Source organism: Rhopalosiphum maidis, chromosome 1, assembly GCF_003676215.2.
Source record: "Rhopalosiphum maidis isolate BTI-1 chromosome 1, ASM367621v3, whole genome shotgun sequence".
Lineage (NCBI taxonomy): Eukaryota > Metazoa > Arthropoda > Insecta > Hemiptera > Aphididae > Rhopalosiphum > Rhopalosiphum maidis.
In genome coordinates, this window is record NC_040877.1 from 16313675 (window position 1) to 16325724 (window position 12050).

Below are 12050 nucleotides of genomic sequence, written 5' to 3' on the forward strand. Positions count from 1 at the left end.
CATGGCTTAAATAAAAAAGTCCACAGAGTATTTAAGTATTATGATTTATATACTGTTTGAAGTAATGTTAAGATATACAACCTCTTCGCAATAGTATCTCTATTCTTTTATCACTAAACAAATTACAAACAAAACCTCGTGTAGTAGACAGTAGTGTTTTAAATATTGTATAATCTGTATTCAGTATTCACAATCATATTTATTTTGAATTTTCGTGCGATATTTACCTGTAAGCGTCATTTGTTTTTTGGTGGTGCTGTACCTTTATAAATAAAATATGGGAAGAAAAGCGAAATTCGGCGATGATGGGGCAGTAAAACAATTTAAAGGACCTGGACGGAAAGCTAAAAAACAAAAACCACCAAAAATGCTACCAGGACTTCCAAAACTCGAAGGTAATATAATTAATAGTTAATATTATTTTTAATTAACCTGAAAAATTATTTTATTTAATTTTACTATTTTTTAGGAGACGATGAGCCAAAAAAGTTAAGTCATCGACAAAAACAGCGAGCTTCTAGAAGAATGAAGAAAAAAGAAGAAAGAAAGTTAATAAAAAAAGAAAAAAAGAAGGGTGTTAAAAAAGATGATGATGTTGAAAGTAAGAATTTATAATTTCTATGATATAAAGATAATATACAAAATAACTGGATGCGTTTAAGTTCCTAAAGCTATATATTATGGTATAATATTGTTTTTGTTAAGAAAACTTACTCAACTATTTATTAAAAATGTTTTAGATATCTTATAGGGGTTCAAATTTACATAATTTTATAATGCATTTAATATTATTATAATTTATTTATTTATTACATTCAAAATACATACTTCATTATAATTTTTAGAATCATTAATTTTATGTTTTTTAGATAATAAGATTGAATCGGATACTACGAAGAACATAAAAAATGAAATTGTTAAGCAATTTTCTGATAGTAACAGTAGTTGGTTGAAGTCAAAAAATTCAAAATCAGTTATTCCTGAAAAAGGTATGTACCTATATAATTTTTTTTTATAGATTTCTTAAAGTGCGTACACAAATCCAGGGAGGACTGGCTCAGGGTGCTATACACCAAGTAATACCTCGTGCCCTTTTTAATTCAATTCTTGTTGTAACTTAGAATAGAAAGATAAATTATAATAGAAATGAACAATACTGTTGTTATACTATTATATTCATGACGTTACATTGTATCACTTGTGTCTATGTAATTAAAACAAATTTAGATCAAATAACTGCATATAATTAAAAGTGTTAATGATATAATATAGTAACCGGTTATGGTTGTAATAAAAAATAGTTGTGGTTTATTTATATTTTTGTTCTGTTGGTGGTTTCATCCAGAATAACATGTTATTCTTAATTCTTTTTTTTATATTTACTTATCTGGACTCTTTCCTAATTTTGGTAAGTTTGAAAATAATATATGGGCCCTTTATTAAATTTGCACTCAGAGTCAAAAATAGCCTCTGCACAAATCTAATATACCTAAATATTAAATAATGTTAATACATTTGCTTCGGTATTTTTAACAATGTTTTTTATTGATTTTTTCAGATGATGATATAGAAAGTTATGATAGTAATTCAGATATGGATGATGAAGTAGAAGAGGTATAATTTTAATTTATTACCTATTTTTTTTTTTTTTTTTTGTAAGTTATTGATTTAAATAGTTCTTTTTTAGGTTATTTAAAATTTCTAAAATACTATTGTATCAATTTTACTTTTTATAAACAATATATTTCAATTATTTTGATCAGTAACTTAAAATAAATTTCTTTTTTATTTAGTAACATATAATAAATATAATATATTGTTTCAGGGAAATGGTTTAGAAAGTTTTGATGAAGATGGCCTATCTGATGATGATGACTATTTGGTAATACATAATACATTATATGTTATAATTTATATAAGCTGATAGCTAAACTAATATTAATTTATACAGGCTGGTACATTAGATGATGTTGATAGTTCAAATGAATCAGGTATTGAAGATACTGTTCTTAAAAAGAAAAAAACTTCTACAAAAAAAAGAAAGGCAGAAGAAAGTGACGATGAATTATTACCAATTGAAAAAGCAGCTAAAAAATTAAAAGCTGCAAAGAAAAAAGAAGAGTATAAAATTTTATGATTGATCATTATTTTATTTATTAAGTTATTATTAATTTACCAATTATTTATATTTTAGTGCTGAAGCCAATGAGGAAATGAAAATGCAAATTAATGTTGCAAGCCAAGATGTTTTTGTTTTTCCTGCCAGTGATAAAATTGATGAACATATTCCAATACCTGAAGTAGAACAAAGAATTAAAGATATTTTATTAGTATTATCTAATTTCAATAAATTTCGTGAAGAAAATCGGTAAATTAAATGTTTAATGAATTATTTACTTGTCTCAATACTATTATACTGATTTTTTATTGTTTAGAAGCCGACAAGAGTACACTGATCTGTTACTCAAGGATTTGTGTACCTATTTTAGTTATAATACATTTTTAATGGAGAAAATGATGCATTTGTTTCCACTCGAAGATTTAATGTCTTTTTTGGAAGCTAGTGAAACACCAAGACCAGTAACTATTCGAACAAACAGCTTGAAAACCAGGAGACGTGACCTTGCTCAAGTAAGTACCTTACACTAGTATTTTCATAAAGATTGCCATTACATTTTTCAAATTTTAGGCATTAATCAACCGAGGAGTTAATTTGGACCCAATTGGTAATTGGTCTAAGGTGGGGCTTGTTGTATACAATTCTACTGTACCAATAGGAGCAACTCCTGAATATTTGGCTGGACATTATATGCTTCAGGTAAAAATATATTATTTTTTTATTTAAAATATGTTTTTATGGTATTTAGTTCACAATAGTTTTATCATTTTTAATTAATAGTTATTAATAGAACGGGAGAACTGGTCTACTAAATAATGTTGTTATAAAATAATAATAATTAATAAAAGTCAATTATCACATTTAAGATTTATCTAACCTAATTCAATTTAAATTTGTAAAATTTTATTTTGTATAGATATTTTACACATTTAAATGTAATTTTTTATGATTTAATAAATATTCATATTAATAGGCAGCTTCCAGTATGTTACCTGTTATGGCATTAGCTCCTCAAGAAAACGAATTTATTTTGGATATGTGTTCTGCACCTGGTGGTAAAGCCTCACATATCGGTAAATATATATTTATTATATTTATTTATAAATTTCATAATTTTACTACCCCCCTTACTAAGTTAATTAACAAAAATATATCTTGTTGTAGCTGCAATAATGAAAAATACAGGAGTTTTAATTGCTAATGATGTCAATAAAAACCGTGCTAAAGCAGTAATTGGTAATTTTCATAGAATGGGAATAGCCAATTCTGTTATTTCAACGTATGATGGTAGACATATACCTCAAGTGAGAAAAATTTATAATTTTCTGAAAATAGAATTTTAAAATATATAATGTGTTAAGTGATAAGTAATTCTTCTAACAGTTAATTTATTTTATGTTTGCATTTATTATATTCTAGTTATTCAAAAACTTTGATAGAGTATTATTAGATGCTCCATGTACGGGAACTGGAGTCATAAGTAAAGATTCTGGAGTTAAAATGAGTAAAGATGAAACTGACTTGCAAAGATGTTTTACATTACAGCGAGAATTATTACTAGCTGCTATAGATTCTTTGAATTTTAAAAGTTCAACTGGTGGTTATCTAGTTTATTCAACTTGTTCAGTACTTGTAAGTGATTCATACTATTTGATTCCTGATTTTGAAATTAATTAATTTAGATTTAAATTGTAAATAATTTAGTTTATAGAATATAATTCTGTTTTATGATAAAATGTTTGTTGTTGTAGGCCGAAGAAAACGAATGTGTGATAGATTATGCTTTAAAAAAAAGAGATGTAAAATTAGTTGATACAGGATTAAGTTTTGGTACTGAAGGTTTTACAAATCTTCGTCAGCACAGGTATTATTTCTTTAATTGTCTAAATTAAAATATTTATTTAAATTACATATTTCTAAAGTATAATGTTCTAATATATATATTATTGTTTAAGGTTTCACCCTACGATGAAACTTACAAGACGTTTTTACCCACATACTCATAACATGGATGGATTCTTTGTTGCAAAACTAAAAAAATTTTCAAATATTATTCCCAAAAATAATGAATCTGAAGATAACGAAGAAGAAATTGAAGTAAATAATGTTGATGCAGAAAATGCAGAGGTTCAGAATACTATTGAAAAACCAGTAGCAAATATTAAAAAACCAAAACATGGCCGTGGCAAAAATAGAGTTGAAAAAAAAAATTAATTTTCACTGTTTGAATTTTATATTATGACTTCATAGTAAATAAATGTTTAAATTAAGTTTAAAAAAAATATTTTTTATTGAACTTTAATATCCTATTTAAAATAAACCATTAGATTCCATCATTTTATAATTTTAACTATTATAATATGATCATAATTAATCTTTAATTTAATTTAAAAAAAGTGAATATAATTTATTTAAATACTTTGACTACAATCTTTATCTTTCTAAATGTAGAAACGATAAATATAGTATAGATGTTTTCAATAATATATTCTATTTTTATGAAAAGTTCAAAAAAAAAATTAAGTAATTACTACTAATTGCTGATTAGTGTATAATAATAGCATACTACTTATGACATTGGTCTAACGTGTAATTAAGACAATTCACGATTTAATTTCTTGTATACCTAGATAAATATGTATCCCAACAAAAACACTTTGTCAAACTCCCTGTAACAAATTGCTAAGTCAAAAAAAAACTGGTCATCTTCAGCATTAAAAAGATGTGATATAATTTATAAGACAGCATAATAAAGATCTGATATGAATAAATGCTAAGTAAATTACATTTAAAATAAATGCATTCTATCTCAATAATTTATTCACTTAATGAGAATTTACTTTATTTATCAATTAATAATTAAGATCAAGACCTTTTTACGAAACAAATTTAGTATCATTTGTCATGGAAATTAGTGAATTAGTCCAATTACGAACATGTGTGTTTGTCGAAATAAATTCTTGCAAAGTAAATAAATTATTGAGATAGAATACATTTAGTTTATTGTTTATACATCATTTAAATTTACAAAATTATTTTGTTTATTTTGAAAATCAAATAATAGTAAAATAGAAAATAGATGTCATTCCCTCAAAAATATTATTATCTATCTTTTTTGTAGTAGCTGATTTTCATAGACCTTATAAGGTTAAGGTCTATGGTGATTTTACTCTAAGATTAATTAAAAACATAGAAAAAATGATTCTGCGTAAATGCGTTTTTTATCTATGTCGTGCGTGGGCCAGAGAGAGGAAACAAATAGACAATAGTGCGCAGACATCCTCTTAAGTAAATATATTATAATATCTTTTTTTAAAATTCTGTAAGTTATAGGTAATTCACGACATTTACGTGCAATTGTGTAATCCAGTCTCAGATCTATATTATGATCTAAAGTAGTAAAGTCGTAGTGTCGTATAACAAATATTGCCACCCCAAATATAGGTCACCTGTTTACATTACACTACTACAGTATTAATTATTACACTATTACGATCTCGGATCTACTACACAACAATGATAACATATAATGTCATAATACATATTGTCATATTGACAAAGAATTCTTTCATTATCTAATTTATCTACAAACCTAATGTGTTTTTACCTTATCTATGAGTTACAACGATAATAGATATCAAGGTGGATTGAACCCACCTTGACAGAATAATGACTATACGAATTCGTCTGTAGTAGTATAACCATAGAGTAATAAAACCCGGGTATCGGGCAGTTGATGTGATTCGAGCATAATAACTTTCAAGGTGTGTATTTTTTCACTATGATAAGTGATAACATTAACAATAATATTATTATTTTTAATTGTTGTTTTTACTTATTAAAACGACGTACAATTTAGGGTTTCAACTATAATTCATAGCCATCAACTAATCGAGAGTATAGTGCGTCACAGAGTTTACAGGTCTCATAGTCTCATTGATCTTTTGATTGTGTTCTGCTACTGGGATTATGTAACATTCTTGGTACTTGTCGTTTTAATTGTAATGATCGAACAAAATTATTTGCGTTCTGTGTCTTAAATCGATCATCGGCGGCGTTGAATTAAAGTGACAATGTCGATATTTGAGAATAGTGCAACATTGAAGGACAAAGTCGACGATACACATCCGTTGAAATGTACAATTCTCAATTCACGGAACACCAGTGGATATACGGTGCATATAATAATAATAGACTTTAAATACACAATCAATCAATAACAATTATAATATTGACTGGTGTGTTTTTTATTAAAGGAATATGTCATTGAAGTAACACGCACTGGTGTTCAGGATTACACTTGGAAAATATTCAAGCGGTACAGTGATTTTGTTAAACTGCAAAATATGTTATACAAATTGTCATCAAAAATAAATTTGGATTTACCTCCAAAAAAATACATTGGAAACATGGATCGAAAGTTGGTGATGCAACGACAAAATGCATTACAAGTATTGTAAAATTTTTTACTTAAAAATAATGCTGGATAATTACTTTATCTACTTAATATACTTTATATACTTAACTAAATTTAAAAGATATTATAAATTATAATAGATCAGAATTGATCCTTGCATTAAGTTTTATTTTTATTTTTTGTAATTTTCTATGTTTATTTTGAAAAATTAAATTAGATAGATTTTAACTTTATTTTATAATAATACATGACATTTCTAGAATACATTGTAACTGATAGAACTGACTTTTGTTCTAATTAATTTTTTTTTATGTTTATTTTTTAGCACTGAAAATAAAAAAAAATTTAATTTTTTTAGATAAATTTAAAATAACCAATTTTTGAATCTGATTATTACATTTTTGATGATAAAACGATTTATCAAGTGATTTAATTTTTAGAATTTTTTTTGAGAATTTACTAACATTAGTATATTTCTTAAATTATTTACTCATCATATAATATTAATAATTTTTGTCATTCGTTTAAGTAGCATATTTTTTTTTTTTTTTTTGTCGTCTATCTATTATACCCTGTGTATTGTATATCTTTAAAAATTCTCTTTTTTCATTTCAATGTAATTTTTTAAAGTTATTGTCATTTTATAGAACATAAACAATTTTTTTTTTAATTTATCAATGTATTTAATTGTTTTCTTATTTCTAATATATGTTATAGCATTTGAATGAATATAAATAAAATAACATACTTAGTTTCTGAATTTTCCATTTATTAAACAAAAAAAAAAATTTTTTTTAAATTTTATAATTTTACAATATTGTTATTGTACATTTTCACAGTAATTTATTTTACTTTTTTTTTTTAGTGAACAACGTATGACTTACATCTTAAATGAATAAATTAAAGTTATACATTTATAGGTAGGTAATATTGATAGTCAAAATTTATGTTTTAGAGCTCTTTAAATACAATGGTTGAGAATTTAATGTTAGCAAATTCATTATTAGTAAGAAGCTTTTTGGATCCAGAATCATATAGTGAATATTGTAAAGGTAATATTGACTGCTACTATTAATAATTGTATTTGCATTTTATTTTTGTATAAAATTAGTTATATTTATAATTTGATCATCTTTATTCATTAGATTTAATCAGTAGAACATGTAAAAAAAAAAAAACATAACTCAGAGATTTTATAATTAACTTTGAATAAATCCTACCCAAAAATTTTTCTTTGACTCAAGCATGATTTAATTATGAATTAGAATTAATATAATATTTTTATTTTGTAAATAAAACTACTTTAAAATGGATAATAGAAGAACAAAAAGATGATAATAAACAATAGTTTGTTTATATATTTAATTTAATAGGTAAATTTTTATTCTAGAATCTTTATTCCAAAAAGTTGGCATGGTTCTTAGAGGTAATCGGGAATTTGAATTATTTAAAGAACTACCTAATATAGGATGGCGTTTAAGAAGGAAATCATTTTTATCTAAATGGAAAAAAGATCCAAAACAAGAACTTTTATTGTCATGGACTGAATGTGGTCCTGACCTTACACTTAAACAGCTGGATTTAGTTACAGTACTTAAATCTATCTCTAGCATAATAGTAAGTTACACATTTTTTCTTTTAAAATATACATATTTATAACTAGTTTTATAATACTATTATTTTTTTAAGCATCCGCTTGTAGACATTCCTGTGATACTTCCAAGTCCTGAAGGATATACATTATCAGTTCATAATATTCAAGTTGGCAGTTTGAGAGATCTGCTTTATCAAACCACACCTTTACAACCTTTCTTAAAAAAATATTGGGATACTTCTTCCCACGTTTATTTACCAGACCAAACTATGGTATCCTATATTAAACAGATCTTATATGGATTGAAATTTTTACATGATAATCATATCCCTTATGGTTGGTAAATAAATATTAAATTTATTGGACTATTGTTTAAATAATTGAATGACTTTTCTAGGTCATTTGCATTCTGGAAATGTTTTAGTCTGTGATATTGAAAATGTTAAACTAACTGGCATTGAAAATAGTACTTTAGGATTACCTTCATATTACCGTTCATTCTTAGTACAGCTTGGAAAAAAACGTATTCAAAGTTTAAATGATATCGATATATATGGATTTGGTCATATATTATATGAGTTTACTGAAAATGAACCTCTATCAAGGCCTTTTTGTGAACATTTTTCTCAAAAAACCTCATTAAATTTGAGTAAGGTCATACTTTATATTTTATAAATATAAAAATATCAGTTAATAATTCTCAAGATTATCTTTTCACTTTTAAATTATTTGTATCTTATAAAAATGTTCTAACTGTTAAAATATTAAATAATAAGATAATAATTTATTTTAAAATTTCTCAGCAAAACAAATGAAAACTATACTTGCACCTCCTTCATCAAAGTTACTCATGCCAAGTGTGAACTCAATAATAACAAATTTAAAACATGCACGAATGATAGATGAACAAAAAGACCCGTCATTTTTCAAATGTAAAATACCAGTTTTAGTAAAAGAACATTTTATTCTAATCGCAGAAAAATGTATGTCTAGAATTTTTGAGGACCAAAAAAAAGTATGTATGCACAGCTTCAAACGAATACAAAATACATTTATAGTTTTAATTGTTTTAAATTTATAGATTGCATTAGAAAAACGCCATAAAAAGATTTATAAAATCATCCATGACTCAGAAAAATGTTCTGGAGTGACACAATCAAGACATTTTGTAAGTATAGTCTATTCAAAGTGAGATCTGTGTACTCGGTGACCAACTTTTGTTCACGATGGTTTAGTGACGTTCCCTGCCATTGATTATGTGAGGCTGTGTTACGGAACAAAACCATGCCCTTGCACATTACTTAGCCGCCGGTTACCACTAATCTCATTTTAAATAGACTATAGATAACAAAATAATCTTTCTTTAAATGTTACTAATTTATATTATTTTGAAGGATTTTCATTCAATTAAAAATAATAGTTCACTTGACATCAATAATAGATCACATAGTTCCAGTAGTAACAGTACATTAACTTCTACTGGATCTGATATACAAACTAACAGTAGTGAGTATAACATAAATGTTGTATTATTATATCAATGTATTGTAATAATTTTAGGTGTAATTCCAAGAGTTAAACTTTCTAACTATCCAATAGAGTCATTACAATTATGAATATGTATGTAACAAAAGTTTTAGATAAATATTTTTAGAGAGAATAAGTGATATAACTAATTTTGGAATCCAGGACAAAATATCCAGCAGTAAAAATATTCAAATGTATCTTTTTATTCGAAAATATGTGCATCACACTTTACTTGTTAATAAAATTAGCTCAAATACTCAAATAATTTTCAAGCATTTTCACAAGAAAAATAAAATTCTATAACAAAAAATTTTTAATACAGTTAAATCTTGATAAGACGGAATCGCTTGGGACTGCAATTTTTCTGTTTATAGGGATTCCATTTTGACGGGGTTTAAAAAAAAGAAATTTGAAAAAAAGCACCAAAGAAATTTTCTGTATTACCAGGGTTACCGTTTTACTGAAGTTCCATCTTATCTTATCGAGGTTTTACTGAATAATAGAAAACGATCTAGGAACTTATCTAGTTTCTATATAATTCCATATCTCCCTGTTCACCTCAAATTGAGCTTTTATTTGTCGTTATTTGTTGATAAATTAGTTACAATATATTTTATAATATTAATAAAGCTCACAAAGTAAAGAGTAATGCACTTATTTTTGAAAAACAGTTTAATTTTATTAGAAAATTAAATAAAATTTTCTATTTTTAAAAACATTTTTCTAAATTTTTAGAAAATAGTATAATTATTTTTTTAGCTAATTATTTAATATTTTATTTTATTGCGTGTATACTGTATTTATAAAAAAAAATATTTTAGATTTTATATTATATTATTTGACTATTTGACTAATGTGTGTACAGTATATTTTATGATATTATTACTATTAACATAATTTATGTATTATAATATAATATATTTATATTTTATTAGAAAGTAAAGTGTAATGCACTTATTTTCGGAAAATCGGATACGTTTGGATATTTTGACCAATTACCCTTATTCTGACAAAAAGAATAACACCACGTTTTTATTTTTTGTTCATTTACCAATTTTATATAGTTTTTTTATTTGTTTCCTTATCAATTTGAAAAATGGACGTATCCCGTTATTGAACTGGGGCCTTCAATTTGAAATAGTGGGTTAATCGAAGGCATTTAAGTCTTAATTATTAAATTATTACATTATAATTTTAATCAGTATTAAATATTAATTTATATTATAACACTGATATTTTGGTTTCCAAACTATCATTTTAGACTTATACATTATTATTATTATATTTTGCATAGTTGCTGTTAATTCATCATCTTTAGTGTCTAATCCTCCACCACCACCTCCTCCACCACCACCATCATCAACAACAACTATCCCCGTTATTTCACCACAATCAAATGATCAGAGAATGGCTTTATTATCTTCTATTAGTATGTTTGATACAAATAAACTAAAGAAAATTGTGAAACAATAAAATATAATCTTATAGATATTTTTATTAGCAATTATTTTTATTTTGTTGTATGTATTTTAAATTGTTCCTAAGGTGCTATTGATTATTTTTAATAAAAATAAGAAAGCAATTATTATTTTTGATACAATTTAAATTACTTATATCAAAGATTGTCATAACTTTTTGACTGTTAAATGTATTTTTTCTTTATTGTTAACATTTTATTAACATTATTTATAATATATAAATTTCAGTAAGTTAATCAAAATTATATTTTTGTACCTTTTTTCTTAATGAAACAAATATTTATATAATGTTATTATTTTTATACAAAATTGACATTATAAATTGAAAAATATTTAATTAATGTATTTTTTAAGAAATCAAGGAAAAGTAACCATGTTTCAATGTTTTTAAATATAAATCAATTGTTCTTGACTTTTTAAAATAAGATATTTTATATCACTGTTAATACAAAACAATTTTTTTTTTTTTAATGTCTAATTTGATTCTGCCATAAAAATAAAATACCTATTATTGTTATTATTTATTATAAAAGTTTATGAAATTAAAATTATATTTAATTTGTTTATTTGTTTTAAGTTTCAAATAAAAAACTACTATTTTGAAACAAAAAATATTTGTTTTTACATGTGATAATCTGAACATATGTATAAATTACCATAATCTTTTATTACCAAGCTAATAAAGGAATGCTATAGTTATTCTATATAGTTTATAAATTCCAGTATTAAATATTATCTATAAAAGTTGTGAATCAAAAATTAAATGTACAAAACAAATTAGTAATTAAAAAAGTTCCAATAAGTCATTAAAAAAATAATATTTGAATTATTTAATTCTGCTTATGTTTCCATTATACTTTTATAATTAATTTTTACATTATTACTCATTGTATCAATTTTATGTTATTTTATCAA

General features: G+C 24.4%; 2 protein-coding genes across 3 annotated transcripts; both read left to right on the forward strand.

The window, feature by feature from the left end:
* Positions 1 to 135: 135 nt before the first annotated feature.
* Positions 136 to 4376, forward strand: LOC113547902 (probable 28S rRNA (cytosine-C(5))-methyltransferase). Its single transcript, XM_026948479.1, has 14 exons — positions 136 to 395; positions 470 to 601; positions 870 to 989; positions 1559 to 1614; positions 1826 to 1882; positions 1952 to 2121; positions 2195 to 2368; positions 2436 to 2631; positions 2690 to 2818; positions 3093 to 3192; positions 3284 to 3423; positions 3539 to 3751; positions 3871 to 3983; positions 4075 to 4376. Exons 1-14 carry the CDS (start codon positions 278 to 280, stop codon positions 4331 to 4333), a joined length of 1977 nt encoding a protein of 658 aa, XP_026804280.1. The 5' UTR covers positions 136 to 277; the 3' UTR covers positions 4334 to 4376.
* A 1357-nt stretch (positions 4377 to 5733) lies between these two features.
* On the forward strand, positions 5734 to 11227 carry LOC113561114 (PX domain-containing protein kinase-like protein). 2 transcript variants are annotated; one of them, XM_026967339.1, is made up of 11 exons: positions 5734 to 5883; positions 5979 to 6294; positions 6376 to 6570; positions 7492 to 7588; positions 7927 to 8153; positions 8226 to 8466; positions 8528 to 8779; positions 8934 to 9145; positions 9212 to 9298; positions 9525 to 9636; positions 10952 to 11227. In XM_026967339.1, the coding sequence occupies exons 2-11, from the start codon at positions 6193 to 6195 to the stop codon at positions 11128 to 11130; spliced, it is 1704 nt and encodes a 567-aa protein (XP_026823140.1). In that variant the 5' UTR covers positions 5734 to 5883; positions 5979 to 6192; the 3' UTR covers positions 11131 to 11227. The 2 variants fall into 2 exon arrangements, with proteins under 2 accessions (XP_026823140.1, XP_026823139.1); XM_026967338.1 differs by lacking the exon at positions 5734 to 5883 and having other exon boundaries at positions 5911 to 6294.
* Positions 11228 to 12050: the final 823 nt, after the last annotated feature.